General features: G+C 39.3%; 1 protein-coding gene across 2 annotated transcripts in view; it reads right to left on the minus strand.

Moving 5' to 3' along the window:
* The window catches only part of FBN1 (fibrillin 1), a 234,571-nt gene that overhangs the window by 96,501 nt on the left and 117,443 nt on the right, over nucleotides 1-20,627 (minus strand). For both annotated transcript variants that reach the window (XM_086710629.1, XM_025918911.2), the window contains exons 8-14: nucleotides 19,233-19,358; nucleotides 13,625-13,783; nucleotides 9,014-9,193; nucleotides 8,242-8,382; nucleotides 6,435-6,554; nucleotides 3,455-3,580; nucleotides 1,653-1,775 (exon numbers count right to left, since the gene is read on the minus strand). In XM_086710629.1, coding sequence (XP_086566755.1) covers nucleotides 1,653-1,775; nucleotides 3,455-3,580; nucleotides 6,435-6,554; nucleotides 8,242-8,382; nucleotides 9,014-9,193; nucleotides 13,625-13,783; nucleotides 19,233-19,358 — 975 coding nt within the window. The remainder of the gene's footprint in view (nucleotides 1-1,652; nucleotides 1,776-3,454; nucleotides 3,581-6,434; nucleotides 6,555-8,241; nucleotides 8,383-9,013; nucleotides 9,194-13,624; nucleotides 13,784-19,232; nucleotides 19,359-20,627) is intronic.

Here is a 20,627-nt window from a genome sequence, read left to right on the forward strand (position 1 = left end):
GTGTGCTCTGTGGATTAGCAAAAGGAGTATGTGTTCTTGTAAAAGGTCTTCACACAAAGGGGCTTTCACATTTCCTTCTGTTATTTTGTTTGGAAGCCTAATTCCAAATATTCCAGCAACCATTCCCTTCCCCTTTCTTTTTCACTTGTACAGCACTTAATCTGCACAATTTGGCACTTTGTTGTATTCTGTTTTACATTGTAGAATTTTTCTACGTGTTGGTCTTGTCTTCCAAACTATATGTTCCTCACAGCACAAGGCTCAAAAGTACAGAAACCTATTTCCCATTTCAAATTTTAAAAATTCAAATGTTTTCTCTTGCTATGAAGACAGATTTGCACAATATTAAGAACCACTGAGGTGAAGGTCATGGAGAATGTAGGTAAACAACCAAGGGATAGAAGCTCTTTTAAGCCTAGGGAAAATGCACATCTTGCCAACGACTTAATACAAGGCTTTCTTCCATAACACCTTTACCAAAGCTGTCTGTCTACCAGAGGAATCTGGAGAAGAGGCATCACAGGACTTTATCTGCTTTCTCAATCTTGAATAGCTCGACACTCAGCACTTCTCCACCTGAAACTATGAGCTGAAGGCTTTGAGTACAGCATGTTCACAGATTTTCTGGATGTTTGGATATGAGGTTCCTTGAGAAGTATGGTTTCAATGCGGATCTTGGACCCAAGTGCAAAGATAACTCATCCCTGACCATGTAAGGCAAGAGACACTAAGCACAAATTTATTTGGATGACTCTTCTTAGAACATGAATTTTCAATAGTACAAATAAAAATCTTCATTTTTGTGGGGCACCTGAGTGGCTCAGTTCGTTGAGCATCCGACTTCGGCTCAAGTCATGATCTCGCAGTTTGTGAGTTTGAGCCCCACATTGGACTCTGTGCTGACAGCTCAGAGCCTAGAGTCTGCCTCAGATTCTGTGTCTCCCTCTCTCTGCCCTTCCCCCTCTCACACTCTGTCTCTGTCTCTCAAAAATGAATAAACGTTAAAAAACTTTTTTTAAAAATCTTCATTTTTGTTTCCATACCTAGAGCAATGAGATTATTTCAAGAGCTACCGAGCTAAACAATGGCTCTTGGTTTTAGTTTATTTCTTCTGCTTAATTCTATTTCCGTTTATGCGTATGTGACTTGATAACACCTAAATAAGTCATCCATTAAAAACTTTCTGTTTCTTAAGATAATCTGAAAGAAACTATGGAGAAGAGATCAATGCAATAAGAGTATACATTATTGTGTTCAGGTGAAGTTGTGTAAGAGGTGGCAAATGACAGCCATCGAAAAACCTAATTACCATTTATTTCCCAACTCCAAGTTAGAAGAATAACTCAGCTTATTTACAAGGTTGCTCATATTTGTTGGTGCACCTACTGTTAATTCAGCTTCTCATTCATTTGCAGTGTAGCCTTTCAGGTTCCTTTGGAAGATCTCAAATACCCTTTCTGAAATAAGAACAGCCATCTTAAGCATAAACTATAGCTCTCTGGATGGCTGGACTTAAGAAGGATGTCCACTTAGGTTTCTCAAGCCAGAATTAGGAATACTTTAAATGGGAAGAATCAAGAAGGAAAAGTGGTACCTCTAAGCAATATAGAAAGGAAAAAAAGCAGGAGAAGGATATGATTTACAGCACAAACCTTTGCAATAACGCCCATCTGATGCCAGCTGAAACCCAGGTTTGCAAATACATTTAAAACTGCCATCTTCATTGATACACATTCCATTAAGGCACATGTTCCTTATGCTGCATTCATCCATATCTGAAAAAAATACAGAGGATGCATTTTCTTATGACCAGAAGAGTAAGCTTACAGAAGCCAACCTGAATCAATAGAATTCTTTTCCTTCACATTTCTTTTGTTTTTTGTTATTGTAGTCTAAGGCTAATTTTCCTTATGGCATACAAGAAGGGCCATGTAAAATACGTATTCTTAAGTTCTCAATTTTTGACATATTCATGCAAATTATAGGGCTAAATTTATTTTCTGACATACTATATATATACTGAATGTATACACATATACATGTACATAGATTTGAAATTCATATATAATAACACATATAAAACTTCATGTATGTATGTGTGTGTGTGTATATATATGTATATATATATATATACATATATATATACATATATATATATGAATTTGACTCAATGGAAGCTACCAAGACTTTTTTTAAAAATATCAGTTTACAAACTAAAAAGTTTATTAACAATCTTATGGCTATTTTTACTTCAGAGATACTAATTCTAATATATTGAAAAATAAAAACAAAAAGCAAAACTAAGAATGATGGAACTTGAAATATATTTTGTTCATCTCCTGATTTCTTATACAGCAGAAACCAGAAGACAGCTTGAAGTCTGAAGCAGTTTTAAATAGAGGTAAGAAAAAATTGTATTTTTAAAATACAAGACTCGACTATGGAGTATAGCTATGTTAGTTAACCTTTAGGATTTGTTGATCATAAGGTTATTTCTTTAAATTAATCAAAATGTTATTTTATTTAATACTACAGCTGTCTTGGGGGAGGTACTTGCTCTTCTAGACATGGTGTGTTTTCACTTACAGGCTTTAGTCAGGCCAATGTAATTTATGATTTTTTTTTCTTTTTTTTAAACAGGATTCTATCCCAACCGAGAATTCTGGCATTAAGTCTTTGAGTTGAATCACTGAGATAATATTCTGCCAAAAATGTTTCTAAGAACAATTTTGAAATTCTTTTAATGTATGAATAGATTCTTGGGATCTTTCCCAAAGATGTTGGGAAAGACGATAAGAAGCATTCTTCATTTTTTGCTAAAGGTCTAAGTAGTGGAAACTCATCAATAATGTTCATATTTTCAATTCAAAAAAAAAAAGTGGCAGGGGAAAAAGACAAAATGTTTGAAACAGCCCAATTCAAATGAGGTGATTAATTCAAGAGGCAATATAGCTGGTTTTCTGTAGTCAATGTTTCATACAAATTTTACATTGTCAGGTTCTTAATAGTATTTTATTACTAGACAGACACTTCAAACAGAGACTATAAATGACAAAAAATATATGGCCTATATGAACTATACTTCAATTAGAAAAAAGAAATATATGAGGTTAGGTGTGTCCTATTAAAAAAACCCATGTACAAATTCTGATTGTATAAAATTAGGAAGTAACGATTTATGCTATAGAAGTTTTATTATCACTAGGGATCGATCTCTCAAGGACAAGCTCTCCTTATATATTTGAAATGTTATTTGACTCACAGAAATGTAATTAAAAGTACGAATATTGTTGAAAATTATGCTTGTCTCCCCCATAACGATCTGTGAAATATATTTGCTGCTTTGACCTTTCACTCAATGTTTGGCTTGGTCTTGTTAGACTTCTGATTGGAACTGCAATGGAAAATGGGGATTCATATTATTACACCGCTCTTACTGTCATACTGGTATTACCTTCACAGTTCTTCCCATCGCGTGTAACATGAAAGCCCGCATTACACACACAATGGAAACTGCCATCTGTGTTGATGCAACGTCCGTTATTACAGATACGGCCATTCTGCAAACATTCATCGATGTCTAAGATTAAAGTTAAAACAGAAGAAACAGCTTCACTTGGCGGACTCAAAATTATTTTATTTCTCCCTCCCTCCATTCCAAACCCATCTCCAAACTTGATATCCAATATTAAAATGATTAATTAGAGTTTGCAAGACGTGACAGAAAGACTGCCAACATAATAGCATTTGATCTAAGTTCTAATTAGACCCCTTAAATCTCAGTCGTATATACAAAATTTGTCTTCACCATTTTCCTAGCTAGTTCAATGAGCCAGTATATATCATCATTTATATTAAACTTTGGCTGGCATCTTTCAACACATGCTCCAAAAGGCAGATCTCATAGCTACATCAGAACAATAAAACAAAAGTCCTATTAAAAAAAAAAGTCATTCCATCTGAAAACCAGCAATCATATGACTGAAATGTTTACCTTTCTTATGGCAGTCCTGGTCCAAGTATAGTTTTCTTGTTTATATATTCTTAGTTTCTTTTATAACATTATAAGCATTTATAGCAAATAAAATATGAGGGCACCTCTCCTTCTTTGTGTTGTGTTTCATATTACACCAAAGTAAACAATGGAGCTTGATATGCAAGTGTTAAAAAGGACAATAACTCGAATAATCTATATCTGATCGCTCACTTAAAGATTAATGATTAATTCAAATTGGACAACACGGTGCACTGGATTATCTGTTCCCCTCAGTTTCTAGGCTAGATACCTGGAGGAACACCAAGGAGGATGAATACACACTGCCTTGTCTCCAGAGCATATAATCTTTGCCAGGCTTATTCCCCACTAGACAGATACCCAGGAACTGTGTAATAGAGGACTGGGGCCGAACTATCTGTGCAGAGTTGAGGTCACATGTGCCTACGCATCGCATAAGCACCCTAAACATCCTCTGGACGACAAGAATGTGCATTCATGGCATATTGCTTACTCTGTCTACCCTGCGTCTGCACGCTGTCTTGTGGTTGACCCTCAGACGCACTTTCTTTCTGGGCAGATCCAGCCGTGGTTTCCACACGAGTCATTGGACTAGCTGAGGCAGTCTGGGCTTTTCTTCTGTCTGATCTTTGTGCCAACAACCTACGCTCTTTTTCTCTCTCATTTATTTCTTAATCCTTGCAAAAATCTGACTTGCTCCGCACTCCAAAAAATAGTAAAAGCCACATACTCTTGAGCAGAATTTTTTTAGGGTTCTATAATCTTTTGAAGCCCAAGGATAAAATAAACAGCATACAGAGTTCGGCATTTTCTCTCCTCACTATTATCAGAACACCACTGGGCTCCCCACTGCCTCACAAGATCAACTGAAAGCTTGCCATTAAAAGTTCTCTACCGTAGTTCCGTCTCTTCCGCCCCCTTCTCTTCAGTCTGTCATGTACTTCTCCTCAGCTAAGTACACAGTCTTTCTGTTTTGTGGCAACTTGCATCTACCCCAAAATGTGAGTATGTCATCAACTTCTTATGTTTGAGATAAGCTTAGCACTAGGCTCTTGAGGAAGACAGTGTTTGAGGCTTTTAGGTAATCCTCAGTCTCTAGTAAATTAAGTCTCAGAGCGATAACACCACTCATCTACTCCAGCTGGCCCTTGCCCCAGCTGAGTGCTCTCAATAATCTTTTCTCTTTGCTTATTTCATAGTGCAGTCTTCTAGACATTGGTTTCAGTTTATTCTCTATATTGCAAAATGCCTAGTACACTGTACATGCTAATTATTGAGCATATTAAATATTCTGTTAAATATTTAAACTATCCTTATCTATATTCATTAAGTAGGCCATTAATAGAAATACTAGCAGGTGGACATGCTGTGCTCTGGTTTCTTCTGCTCTAAACTGCCATTTACAGGTAGTGTATTAAAATATACCAATGGCAAGAAATCTCTAAGCCTGAATCACAATCAAAGATCCTGAAACCAGTCACCGATAAAAATAAAAACTGTATGACTTCAACTCAGGTGAAGAGATTTTACTTAAAAAAAAAAAAAAAAAAAAGACAAATAAAACTAACTCTTACTAATGGCTGGCAATTTTTTTTAACTGATACAAACCTTCTGACCTTTCCTTGCATTTAATTTTAACACAGAATTCTCTTCCTTTTATCTGGCTTTAGTGACCAGTGAAATACCTCATTCAGTGCCAAATTTATAGAGACATAGATATTTGAGTTTCCTGAGGGTTGAAAGAACATCTTACTTGTTTCTGTTGCAGAAACAGTATATCAGTCATCCAATAAAAGGCATATAGGATGACATAATAAATTAACAAACCTGAAGGGAAAATTCTGTGAACAAACACTTATAGTAGTGCTTCCCAAACTTTAAAGTGCTTATGGATCACTGGGGGATCTTGTTAAAAATACTGATTCTGACTTAGTAGGTCTGAGGTCAGACCTGAGATTCTGTATTTCCAATCAGCTTCCAGGCAATGCTGCTGCTGACCACATGAATAAGAAGCACGAAGTCACAGACTCCTTCCTTATACTTTAGATCGTTCCATTAAGAAATCAGTCACATACAATTTCACCTGAAACTTTCCTCAGTTTCTGTGTCAGCAAAGGACAACCCCATTCCCTAGCTCTCAGATTAAAAATTAAGAGGCAATAGTGATGAGGCAAAAAAGTAGTGAAAATAAGATATGCCCACAGGAACAGATGCATCTTTTAAAATGATTTGGATCTCCGCCAGATTTTATGACGCTATCCTTCTGAGTGACAATATCTGGAGTTGAGTGCAAAAGGCAACAAGCCTATTAGCCTCTCCTGGCCAGGGTTATTCAAACTCTGTTAAATTCCTTCAAAGCAAACCTTTTATTTAGCATATATGTCCCCTTAACTTAGCATGTTCCAAGCTAGGACCATACCTCGGCACTCTGTCCGGGTGAGTGTGCTCTGATAGCCAGGCCGGCACTGACAGGTATATGAGCCCTGGTTATTAATACACTCTCCACCAGCACAAGGGTTTTTCTCACATTCATCAACATCTGCAAAATACAGTATATTTCAGTAAGAAATTAGAGAACAATAACTCGCAACTTTAAGACCATTTTATTGGTTTCCTTTACATGTTAAAACACTTTCCTTTTCAGAAATAAATAGCATAATGAAAAGGATCTTTTTTCTTTCTACTACAATGTATCATGTCACAAGCCACTTGAAAACCGGTTGAGCAGTTAAAGTGTATTATTTTCCTGTGTCATTTTTCAGAGGAAAATGCCAAACACGTAGCAACTCAACACTCCAAGCTAATAAACATTTTCTCTTCCTTGAGTTTGGCCTAAGGGAATTAAACAGACTAACATTTCAGAAATGGCTTCTAGGCAGAATTCTGAGTATCTCCTGAAGCTCTATTTTTCAGTCAAAAGGGGGTCTCACCTTATCTAAGCATCTCTTGTTGAATTCCACTGAGAACATTAGAACAAGACATGAAACACACCATTTAAAGAGCTATTCTCACTGACCAGAGTCCACCTCCCAACCCAGAGAGGCTCCCACTAGTTTTACAGTTGTTTAGAACTATCAGTATATTTAACAGTGAACTGGTTTATATCCCCCTATTTGTAAAGATGAGGAAACTAAGGTTTTTGGAAGATAACCCACCCACTCACCCAGAGTCACAAGTTTTTTGCCGCAGGTGTGTCCCCTCCCCCCCACCACGGGGGGCTACGTGTCCCCTCTTCCACCCAGTTCTGGATGACTTCTATGGACTGAATGACTCTCTCCTAGTGTGTTGCTAGAAGGGGCATTAATGTCACCAGGAAACTACACAGTGTGAGAAACTAAGAACTCCTTATTTCTGCCTGATTCATAATGATAGAATTAGACTTTATAACAGAACTAAGAAAGGGACTTATTTTTAAAAATTAGATGGCAATTGGGTGTTCTTTTCCAATCTAACAAATGAATTATTCTTTTGTTACACTTCTTCCTTTTGCTGGCTTAAATGACTTGTCAACAACTCAAAGTTTCTTTTCAGTTTTAACGACTTTTCAGTTTTAGAGACAATTGGTGAGTTATATCCATTTAAGTTAGTAAAATGTGCAAAATTTTATAATTTGGGGACAGTTTTAATGCTTTATTTTAATGGTCAGACTTTTGATGAGATGGCTTAATATGAAGCTACCAGCAATGACTTCAACATATTTTATGACGAAGGTTAAAAGTCCCTATAGTTGGCGGAATAGTACCCCTCCCCAAATATGTTCATGTCCTAATCTCCAGACCTCTGAATATGCTACATGGCAAAGGGGAATCAAGGTTGCTAATCAGCAGATCTCGAGATGGGGGAGCCTCCTGGGTTGTACAGATGGTCCCTGTGTAATCACAAAGGTTCTTAAAAGCAGAAGAGGGAATTAGAAGAGAATTCAAGATGTGAAGATGCTATATCACTGGCTTTATAGAGGAGGGGACCATCATCTAAGGAACACAGATGGCCTCTATAAGCTGGAAAAGGCAAAGAAATGGATTCTTTCCAAAAGGAACACAGCCTTGCCGACATCTTGATTTTAGCCCAGTTATTTTAGTCCTCTGTTGGACTCCTAACATACAGAACTACATTTTAAGCCACTGACTTGGAGCTGATTTGTTACAGCTGCCACAGGAAACCCATATAGTCATGGGACAGAATTGTGATAGCCCCTCAGAGCAGACCTAACCATATGTATCACATACCAATGCACTCCCCGCGGAGGTCCAGCTGGAATCCTTTGTTGCACTCACACCGGTAGCTCCCAGGAGTTGGAATGCAGCGTCCATTTTGACAGAGATAGCGAAACAACTGGCAGTAATCAGTGACATTGACTGGCAGCACCCCTAAAGGAATAACATGAAACCCTATTGAAATCATTTATAACTAGGACATCTTTAATCAGCACCTAACCCACTAACAATGAGCAAGATGCTAAAACATAAAGGAAGGAAACACTCTTTGGGCAAAGATCATCTGGGGCAAATAAACCATATTTCCATGCCCGCTTACAGAGATCACCTGTAGCCAGGTCCTGCAGCCTCACAGTAGCCTACTTCTCCCTACCTCTACCTCTTCTGCCTCGCCCTCAAGCCTCCAGTTTGGGTAAATGACAAAGGCAAACAGTTCTTGGAAATTACTTGCAAAGCTGCTTTGCATTATAGAAAACTCATTGTATATACCTCCTCTATGACTTCACCCTGTGAATCAGATTTAAATCTTTCCCATAACTAGCTAACTAACTGTCCTACAGTTGACTCAAAACATCAATAACAAAAGGACATTAATCAGGATGATGAAAGCTATTTTTCTCTATGAAATAGGCATATTAAGAAACTTACATACAACACTCTGTAAACCAAACAGTAAATCTAAGAATTGACATGCTAATTTAATGACCAAATCAGCATTAAAAACAACAAAAAAGTTAACTTGGTTAACGTAAGAAAAATAACCAGATGACTTTTGACTCCTTACTTGGTGGTTCCCGAGATGGGTATGGATATTCCACTGGTGGTCGAGGGACTGGTACTGGAGGTCCAGGAGGATAGCCAGGAGGAACAGGGTGAACTGGAGGAATGGGGCCAAGGGGTGGGGAAGGATATCCTGGTCTCTCAGGAATTACCAAAGGGATGGAGCACAGCTTGTTGAAATCCTCTGGAAAAGCATGACACAACAGAACACAAAAGCTGAGCTGCAGTGTACCTCAGGCCCGCGGAAGACACCTTTATGTTTCAAAGCAGCTTTAAATAAAATCAATCGCGAAACCACATAGATCAATTGGAGAAAAGGGAAAAAGCCAACTGGCTTCATTCCCATCTTAATAGCTATAGTCACTATTAGGAACAGTAATTCAAAACTAAAAACAAACCCCCCAGGGTATGTACCACATGCCTCTCCCAAAATTTAAGGAGTCTTTACCTATGTCACGGTTCACTTCAAGGAAGAATCAAATGCCACCTTCTCCATTCCATCCCATTTATGGACCCCACAGAGCTCTAAAAAGCATGCTAAAAAGCCTGGATTTTATTTTATGTGAAATGGCAAGGCACTGGAACTCTTCAGACTAATGTGGGATGTAATCAACTGAACATTTTCAGAAGATCGATCTTGCTGATACATGGAGAATGTGCTAAAGGGAGGCAAGGCTGTTACAGAAGACTAAGGGCAAGAAAACAATGGCTGGACATGGGAGGCAGTGATGGGACTGGGCAGAAGTGAACAGATTTGAAGCATATTTTAGAAATAAGTGAGTAGTACTTCATGAAGGAGTAAATGTTAGAGCGGAGGGAACAGGAAATCAAGAATGACATAGTCTTCTGGTTTAGCAAACGGGTAGATGTTGGTGACATTTACCTAAATGGGGAAAACTGCAATGGAAACAGGTTTGGTGGATAGAGGCCAAGTTCCATTTGAACATACGAATTTTGAGATGTCAGACATCCAAGTAGATTTGTCACACAGCAGCTGTGTAAGAGAGTTTGAAGCCTAGAGAAGAAGTAGGGGCTAGATAGAAGTTTTGCAATTATCGGTAGATAGGTAGTATTTAAAGCCCCAGGGATGGATGTGGAAACTGAAGAGAAGTGTGTGCAGAGAGCCCTGAGGAATATCTATTTGTAAAAGACAACAAAGTGTTGAAGCAGCAGCACCCCACAGGGCAGAAGGGATGGGGGGGGGCAGGGTATGTGTGTGTCCAGTGTTAATGCTGCATAATGATTCCCTGAACTAGTATACCTGAGTTAATCAACTATTTTCCTCTGACTTCACATATACACTGTATTCCTCTTTCTCACAATGCCAGGTCTTTATCAGAATAAATCCTCTTTAGATTTGTGACCCTTTTTTTTTTTTTCTGAGCTTCCCAAAAGGTGTTTTAAAACAGCAGTCAGGTTTCCAGGGATGTATTTACTTAACTACTAGTACATTTTCATGTTTCCTACAAATAGCCATATCTTGTTATAGTTCGCCTTTATATGTAAATTAACCATGTGATTTTTTAATTTCTTTCTTCTCTCTCTTTTGCCAGAATGTTAACAATTTTATTATCACTGCCACACAAGGATACTCCCATTGATACTTTCTATACTAGTTTTATCCAGTAACAGAAATTAGGTTAATATCAGTCTTTTCCTTATGGACTAAATCTGACTTATTCTAAGGCACTGTAATAGGTCTTATGGAATTACATTCCTGTTTCAACCTCATGGGAAAATCTGCCAATTTACAAGCGGCTAAATATACCTAGCTACCATGTACTCTGTTGTTATTTATTGGTCTTTTACTAAAATATCTTCAACCCCATACGGTATTTCCAACTCAGGTTAAGTTTACATTTTTAGAGAATTCTATTACTGCATTTAATTATTGTTTATCTGTAATTTTAACCCACAGATTCTGTAGCACTTGACTGCATCTGGAAAGGATTTGTATACTGCTTATGCTTCCCTGAACCAGGAGGCTACAATCCCTCCTAACAAACCACAGTGATCCCTCTCATAGATCTATGGATGCGCCACGTATCATTTCCTAGCTACCAGCTTCCCCCCACATTTCTACTACTAAGACTGTGCCCAGTCTTTGAAGTCAAGAATAATAACTAACTCATAACTAATTCCCACTCTGAATCTAGCCCTGCAAATTCACAGAAGAGGAATTCATTAACTACGTGTTGGATTTAACTGGATAGTAATTACACTAAGGGACTCATTTTTCTTCCAAGCTTCAATTCAGCCTTTTTCTTTAGTCTTTTAGGATCTGTATAAAAGAAGTTGAATACCTTATCAGGATCTCTGCTAATTAGGTGAGTATATGACTTTAAGCATGCCATGAAATTCATCTTAACCTGAGTAGGAAAATTCATCTTAACCTCCCAGTGGGTCCAACTTCCTAACTTTCCCATGAGCCCCTTTGACATTCAGGATCAGCGAACTGCAGCTCGTTTTGTTCAACTGATATCCGTCTTTCCTATCTCCATGTAACCTGGAGATGTTACTGATTTTTTTTTAACAAGGTGAAAAGCTGACCAGTCTAAAATAATCCTACATGTGTCTATATATACATCATCACTCTCCTTAATTTAAGAGCCTAGAGCTCTATAGCATTGCTACCAGAATGTTGGAGCAAACAAAACACCCACTTGCAAATCAGCTTTTCTCTGTCAGTCTGCTTTTCCCTGGGCCTATCTTAGATTTGGGGTATTTCAGTGGTACACATGAGAGAGCAGTTCCCTGCAAAGCCACACAGGGGAACAGAACCTTCTGCTCATGTATCCCAAAGTACCTTTTTAAGCACCTCTACCTGCCCTTCCCTCTCTCCTCTTTTCAAGGCCTCAGCACAGAAAGGAATCTTCACCAGTACTGCTGATTCCTAAATTAACATATATATTTAAAAAGTGATTTTCCTGGTACCCAAGACATGTGTCTTAGTAGGACAACATGTACTTCTAAACAGTAACTTACTAAATGTTCCCCCTAGTGCACTAAGGACAATGGGCTATATTTTTAGTCCAAAGACAGTATGAAAATCAGACAAAATATACTACTTGTTATACATTAAAATGTATTGAAAGATTCTTATTGCTTCTTTAATCCACACATATAATTCTCAGCAATGAAGAGAAGTTTTAGAGTGCATCTGTGAGCAGGTGTAGAATCCATGATAATGGGAAATTTACATTCTGTGTGTAACATTCTACAGTAATCCGTTAACTCTGTGTTTATCCTTCCCCACCTTGATTTGCTCTGCTAAAACGCTCTGATTCAAACACAACATTCAGGAATCAGATTGGGAAGGAGCTATAACCCCGGTTCTTACTTAAATCTGGTGGGAAAGAGGTCACTTAATAAATTGTTCACTCTACGTGGAAGCCTCCTATGAGGAAGATTTTGCTAAAAATTGTGGAAGTGTTATGAAAGCATCAAGAATATGGCATTATGATAATGAATGAGACCTCCTAATGAGATTTATCAGCTAGTAAAAAGGCAATACATGAACACAAATTGGCACAAAGCAGAGTAGATGGGATTTGTGCCATAGCAACAGTAAAAACTTGGAACACAGAGACAGAAGGCAGCATTTCCAGCTGTGGTTATCTTGGGACATTGAAGAATTAGGTCATATTGGGAATCATGTTAGGATCCTTAACAAACAAGACGGCATTTAACAGGCAAAGTAGTAGAGATAGGAAGTAGGGAGTAAGAACTTCAACTGAGGAGAAGTTTTAGGAAAAAAAGAATATCTGAGTTTAGAAATCTTCAGACTGGCTTCAGGGAAAGCTTGATTGTATAACTTAACTAGAAAGTAAAGCTACCATAAAGAATAAGAATTAAAAGATGAACTGGGGTCAGATTTGAGGACACGAGATGCTCTCTGCCAAGTAGTAAAATTTTATTTTTAAGAAATGGAGTGATTTGGACCACTAGATACTGCCTGAATTCATCCTGGGAAAAATTTTCTGGACATCTTTTCCTACATTATCCCCAGCCATAATTTTTTTAACCAAACTTCAGATGAGTTATGCTTTGGGAAATGTATACGGCAGCTGTGGATTTCATAGAGACAAGTTAGGAGGCCACTGCAATAGTCCAGACGAGAGAAAATGAGCTTTATGTGGAAATGGAAGGAATATGACAGATGAAAGAGGTATTACAAAGAGAAAAAAAGTCAACAAGAATTGGCAACAAGCAAGAGGAAAGTGTCAAACGTTAGGGAAGGAGGAAACGTGCATCCAGAGTAACTCACCGAAAGACTCTGAAAGAAGTGAGTTTTATTCAAGTGAGCTTTAAGGACTATTTGAGAGCCAAAAGAAATACAGAATAAGAGAGGACAAGTACTTCTGAAAAGGTTGCTACTTAGCGGTAACAGGCAAGCTAAGGAAGAAGCAGTACCAGAAAACATTATTATTTGCACGGATCTCGATTTTTCCCCCCAAGTCATTGTCTGGGGAAATTTCCCTGAGAATCGTCTCTTTATTTTCTGGAATCTTTTTCACTTACCTGGATTTCCACTAGATCTGCATCATGCACATTGTCATTGGGCTTGTGGGGGTAGAACTGGGGATACTCCGCAGACAACTGGAAGGGCTCTTACCTGTTGCTCTGATGGGACACATCTCAGGGGCGACAGTGACCCCTGGAGACCAGCATCGGCCAACATCACAGCAGCACTGCATTTTGGTTATGGACTGCGGCAGTTGGTTAGAACAGCGCCCGTTTGCCAGAGCCGTGTAGCAGTATCCAGGGCGTACATCTGTGAGAACAAAGAAGCACAGCCACGCGCACATCACTGGGATGGAACTCAGAACACCCCTCTCCTCCTCCAACACCTCTACGCTTCACACTTGGGCTCTGGCAGGCAGGATGCGCTGACACTCCTGCCTCCTGAGAGGGAAGCGGTGAGCCCTGCTTGGGAACAATACTCAGTCAGAACTCTCTTCGTCTCACACCTTTCGCCCCTGCGAGCTGGTGCACTTGGCCAATGTCCCACATTCCATCCCCAAGGTGGGAACGAATGATTACAACCATATGTGCCATAGGAAAAGAGAGACTAAGAAAATCACTGGCAGTGACAGTTAATTAGTTATAAAGACATGTCTCTATACTGAAGGGAGACTGTGTTGTCCTTGGTTTCAAACTACTTAATTCGAGCCACTTTAGGCAAATATTGATATAAATCTATTTTAAAACAACATGAAGTCTGCACTATAGTCTACATTTCTAAAAGATCTTTCTTATTTTTCAGACTGAAACCGTGAGTCAGACTTGCAAGATTTTTTTTTAAAGGAGTGAGCCACTTTGCCGTCAGATCCAATGCTTGTTAATAAAGATTTCCTTTTGTTCTGGGGCCCTAACAGGTTTTATAAGGCACTGATTATTTACAAGTTCAAAATGTACATGATTCCAAGTTCTTAGTCCCATAAGATGCAATGGTTCTTGAAAGATTTTTTTTTTTTTTTTTTTTGGCAGAAAGGTATCTTCTCAAAGCAGCACGGGAAGACATATTTCTCTATACCACTTTTATTGGGTTACATCATGTCTGACTGTCATGACAACATTGACACACTGAAGTACAAGTCTAGGCTACCAAAAAGGAGCCTGTGACATAGTAGAAAGCTAAGTGCTTCACGGTGAGGAAGCACCGTGAAATAGAGGCAGCCAGCTAAGTATAGAACATCTTGATCCACCTAACACCTTGAGAATGAACCTCCCTTTAACAAAAGTGAATCACTGCACAGTGATATCCATACACAATAAAGTTGTAAAAAGTACATACTATTTTAAATATGCTTGCTATCTGAAGAAATTAAATGGTAAACGCTTTTATAAAATGAAGAATTTTTTATAGTTAAAACTTCACCACTATGTTTCCTGTAGGTCTAAATATTAACCTTCAGGTTTGATCAGAGAAGGTCATACCTATAAATGTCTTCATCTACATCATTCTTAAGAATACAAAGCCATCAAACCTTGAAGGTTACAAGAAATCAATTAAAAATAAAATAAAAAAGAAGGCTAATTTAGACACATATAAATTATTAACATCATAGGAAGAAGGCTACAAAAAAAACCTAGACAAACCATCAAATAAAATTAGGGATCAGCTTGAAAGAATACAGATTATTTCTGAAAAATACTTAATACTTAGCAGGGAGGCACCAGGGTGGCTCAGTGGGTTAGGCATCAGTCTTTGGCTCAGGTCACGATCTCGCCGTTCTTGAGTTTGAGCCCTGTGTTGGGTTCTGTGCTGACAGCTCAGAGTCTGGGCTACTTCAGATTCTGTGTCTCCCCCTCTCTCTGCCCCTCCCAGACTCACACTCTGTCTCTCTCCCTCCCTCTCTCTCTCTCTCTCTCTCTCTCTCTCAAAAATAAACGTTTAAAAAAAAAACCACTAGCAGGTATTGTGGCCCCAGTTCCTACACCTGCAGTCAGACTAATAGTCTCAACAGAGAGGCAGAGCGAGTTTCATTGCAGCCTGATCCAGGGTAAATGGCCGGAGAGAGGAGGGCAGACAAGATAAGCTCTGTGAAGCTACAGGTGGCACCTTCCCTATGAAGAAGGAGCAATAAAACTTCCTAGTTTCTACTTTTCATTGCTTTAAAGCCACTGATAATTTATATACTCAGGGATTAGTAAATGGAAACCAAACGCTGTTAAGAATAGGAAGAAATGTTCAAAACTGGCTTATATCCCAGTTTCAAATGAATTTGGTGGTCAAAACCCAGTATAAATACTTGACCACAATTTATATATATAATTTTCAGTGTGGGCTATCTTTTGGGGCAAAACTGGGACCTACAGTTGCCAATCGCAAAGTCCTAATGGGCTAATGTCTATTAGTTTGCACATTAACTATGATACTATTTTACTGCCCCGCTGGCTGACTTAGATGTTATATCAGTAGGTTAGAGACTTGATCAAAATGGTGACTGTTGCAGCTAAAAAATATTACCGGCCATATCTGGGTTGTTGGCAATCTCTGATTTACAAACAGCACCTGCACATACAATAAGCATTTGGCTGATTTCTTGTTCTGCAAGGAGGGCTTTGGTTAAAAATACACATATTTACAATATTTATGATTCGGAATAAAACCTATAGGCTGACAAGTAAAGGAAGGGAAAATATGTGAAAATCAGGAGGCATTTGGAGGAACTGTCCCCTGGGCACACCAGCCTGAAGTTTCCCATGTCATCAGGAAGCAGGAAAGAAACCATTGTATAATGTGGGATCATTCTCCCTCAAGGCTAAGGAGTGGCTTTGGGATGATCTGAAGACCTATAGAAGCTGAGGGGGAAGAATGTTAGGATATGGAGGAGACAAATGGAGGGCAGGAGGAGGCATAGATGCCTTCTTCTATTTTGAATTTGCTCTGGCCAAGACATCTGGCAAAAAAGGGTAGGAAGCTTTCTTCCTTTTTCTCCTTCTGAATCACTTGACCTTTTCTTTCAGAATGCAGAAGTCACATTATATCAAAACAAATATATTATGGATTAAATAGGTGTTTGAGGGTCATACTAGCCTATCAATAGGCCTCTCATAACCAATCACTAACATCGTTGTGTCCAACCAGGAGCTAGGAGCTGTGAGGCCCAAACTAGGTACAGGATGTCATCAGGATTCCTGGGAATTGATGAGACAGAACACACTAAGATGAAAAGACTGCCCTACACAAGTTATTATAAAGCACCAAAGCAAGATCACAGAACAAAAAAATAATACTGCAAAAGCTTACAGGACAAAGGGAGTGCTGAGACAGGGAGGTTTGAGAGCCTGAGAATGTGGGGGCCAAAGGTAACAGGTGGAATCTCATGCTTAGAAGAGAAGTATCAGGAAGATGTGATATACCACTAGCCACGTGTGGGGTTTTCTATTGGTTAGATTTACTAATTCCAAATAGGCAACCTAAAAGCAAACCTTGGATTTGTTTATAAATTGGAGACTGTATGTATTTTCTTTTCACTAGGGATATTTGGCGGGGGGGAGGGGGAGGGGGGCGGCGATTGAGGGTGTCTCTGTGGTTTACCATGGCAGGAAATACCAGCATTAGGGAAGGCCGAAAGGTCACTTGGAGCATTTTATGTAACAAGTTCCTAACTATGGCAACAAACAAAGTACCAAAGAAGAAGAAAGCTTGCTTGCCTATTTACTGTGTCTGGTGTTCACTCCGGAGGGAGCAATGACTGGGTTAGGGACCGTGGGCTGGGGCCCAAGTTGGGATCTCAGCAACTTCACTTCTTAGCTGCTTAAGCAATCGAACCAAATTACTTATGTGGACTCTGTAAACCTCAGCTTCTTCTCATGTTCAGTATGGTTGTGAACATTAAGTCAGATAATTTCCATGATAGCTCACACCTAGGAGGTCACCCATGAATCTTAGTCTCCTCCCCATACCCCACTTTCTTTGTAAATAGTATGGGTATATTTGGTAAAAGTATTTTAAAAATGTAAACCATCTGATATGTAAATGTGTTTTAATCATTTTAGTATAATTTGGGGCTCTCTTTGAAGGTTAAAAAACACATCTACCTATTTTCTGGCCCAGAAAGAACTTCTGATTTACCTCTCTGCTAAGCATATCCCTCAGATGTCAAGTGTTAGTTGGGCCAGTTTGGGGAGAAGAAGGAGTTCTGTGGATTGCAGCCTCTGTCCCTTCCCCGCAGTTCCAGTATACGTGGAGAGATCCTGGAAAATCAGGCAATATGGGCACCACTATTGTTTCTAAGGAAAAGCCCAGATATGCTTCCCTCACTGGTTGTACTTATTCAAATGTCAACTAAAGAGACTGCCCTCAGCTTTTATTACATGATTAAGTAAAAAGGAATTCAGAATTTCAAGTGCAACTCTGTTTGGGTCTGAAATTCATGGCTTGTGGTGAGGATGCGAAGCTGAGTGTCTCAGAAAATATGGGCCAGAGACAAACATCAAAAGATAGAATTCGTTTTTCTCCAAGGCCATTGCCATAGGCTTCCTAGCTGTGCCCTAATAATAAGGAAGTACTCATTTTGATATTCAACAAATACTTACTGAGTGCCTACAACATGCAAGGAATTGTGCCAAGAACCACCAGGGATATGTGAGGATAGCAGTTATGTAGGCTTTAAGGAGAGCTTACAACTTAACTAGGGAGACAAAAACATACAGACATAAAATGTCCCTAGAAGACCATTTATGAGAAGTATTTCCTCAGGTAAGGGAGAAACCGCTTTCAGGTAAGCTGATCTGGGACATCTTCAAAGACAGAGAGCCCGAGCAGAAGCAGGAAAGGGGGCTTGAGCTGAGAAGAGTATCCTGAGTGGTACAACATGTATGATTAAAGGCATGAAGGAATCAAAACAAATGACCTGTTTGAGGGTGAGAAGCAGGGACTGTGCTGATAAGTCAGCAAGGCTGAGAGAGGTCAGAGAGTGTCTTTAAATATTAGGCTACACACCTGGAACTTGAACTTCTCTAGCAGACTAGACTTTGAGGTAAGTCTTAATAATCATTAAGTCTGACAGTTATCAAACCTATTTTTTAATAACAAAATCCCTTATTTTAATTGATATTGTATGCAGAAGCCTAACACCCCACTAGATAAAAGCAGAGTGTGTGCACGTGGGGGGCACTGACTGGGGGGGAGGGGTCCTGTCCCCTTAGTCTCCCCCTTCTCACTGTTCCCCTCTCCCACCCTAGCAGCTCTGGAGACCTTTTCTATACCTGAAGGATCCAAGGGGCACAGACTGAAAACCACTAATTTCCAAATCTTAATGGAAAACTACCAGAGGTTTGTGAGCAAAAGAATTATTTAATCAAAGCACTATTTTAGGAAGATAAATCTGACAAGATAGATTGTAGAGAAGCCAGGAAGCAGGGAGACCAATTAAGAGATTATTGCAAAATTTGAGACCTAAATTAACACAGGTCCCAGGAAACGACTGAAGGTTTGACACTTAACATAACTGCAAAGTTAATTTATAGACTGAGGACATCTCTATGGGCTCCGGGATCATCCCTCTTTCTGGGAGGCAAATATCCTAATACAAGAGGACAAGATGTCTCTTTTCTTTAAGACGGTGCTCCACTGTTTAATGAAATGTAAATGTACATTTCACATAAAATGAGAAATTATTAGTTCCCTTTAACAAACGTGTTTAGAAAGATGTTCATTAGGGAACTGGTTTGTAGAAATCACTGTTTATGCTGTTTATAATTAAACCTACCTATGCATCTGGTACCATCGGGAGAGGTGTAAAAACCAGGAGGACATTTGCAAAAGTAACTGCTGACGGTGTTTGTACATTCGCCCCCATCACAGATCCCAGGAATGGTGCTGCATTCATCAATATCTGAAACATAAAGAAGGGGTTACTATACACAGAACGCAGTATACAACTGTTCATCACCAAGGGAGGTTCAAATGTAACACCAGTCAAACCATGTCCCCAGAAACAGCAATCTTTACAGAATAAAAGCAGCACATGACATAGTCAATTCATTGACTATTGACCCAGAAGTGGGTGCTTCTTCTTTCAACACAGTCTTACCCAAGACATTAGCTCAAAATAAAAGAAACTTGCCCTGTAAAATCTAAAAGTATGTACTGTTTTACCAACTAACTATAGCATGCTAAGATTCCAAATGTCACTTAGTTTAAAATTTTGTTTTCCCTCTTCTCTCCATGTTTTGCACTGAGTTAATCTCCCTTTATATTTATTACTCTGTATTCTGCATCAGTTCCTGCATTTCTTTACAATTGGATCTTCTACAAAGCAGATACTGAAATCCTACAGAGACCATGTGGTCTGAGCGCTGACCAAGACTCAGAGACATCTTGGTGTTTTCAGGGGCACCCAAACTGCCATGATGATGGTTTTCTGCGGGTTTGGTAAGTGAATGGCGGGGGGCACTGGGATGCTTCACCCAGATCTCTCTCAAGGAAGGACTTGTCCCAGTACTGGGGGTGCTATCAGCAGACAGCCTTCAGTTTTCAGCTCCTTCCAGGACTGCCTGAGCTGTGGAGAGCTGTCTCAGCCCGGACTCCATGCTTCCCATGAGCCCAAACCCAGTGACTGATCATGGAGAACAGGAAGATGGTGGTCTGGTCATCTGCACCAGTGGGGAAAGCTCTGAAAACCACTGAATACCCTGTGGGGTCAGCAGAGGCCATAGTTAGAGTTAGCTCTCAGGGCACGAGGCCAATGGTCTCTTCCAAGGAAGCAGTAAAAGTTCCTTAGGACAAATACAGCCATTTCCTTCAAGGGGAGCTTTTCAAGAACCAGATTCAGACACTGACAGTTGTCAACAGATGTGGCACCAGTGAGGGGAAAAAAAGGAATTGAGAACTTCCTGTTAGGCTAAAAGTAAACTCAGAGCGCATGACCTTGACTCCAAGAGGAGTGGGCTTTCTGCACTCACCTAGGGAGAGGTGCGGTTTGACCCAAGTGCCCTGGGAGTATTGCAATGGCCAGACTACACTGTGGGCACTCAGAAAGCCCTAAATTTAAAAAAAAAAAAAAAAAGAGTATTTCTTCTCTAGTTTAAGTACTGCTCTTCACTTGTAAAACAAAATAGAGTTCTAAGTGGACCAGATTCAAGTGTCTTCTGACTCAAGTTCA

The sequence above is a fragment of the Puma concolor genome, chromosome B3, assembly GCF_028749965.1.
Source record: "Puma concolor isolate L17-30 chromosome B3, mPumCon1.1.hap2, whole genome shotgun sequence".
NCBI lineage: Eukaryota > Metazoa > Chordata > Mammalia > Carnivora > Felidae > Puma > Puma concolor.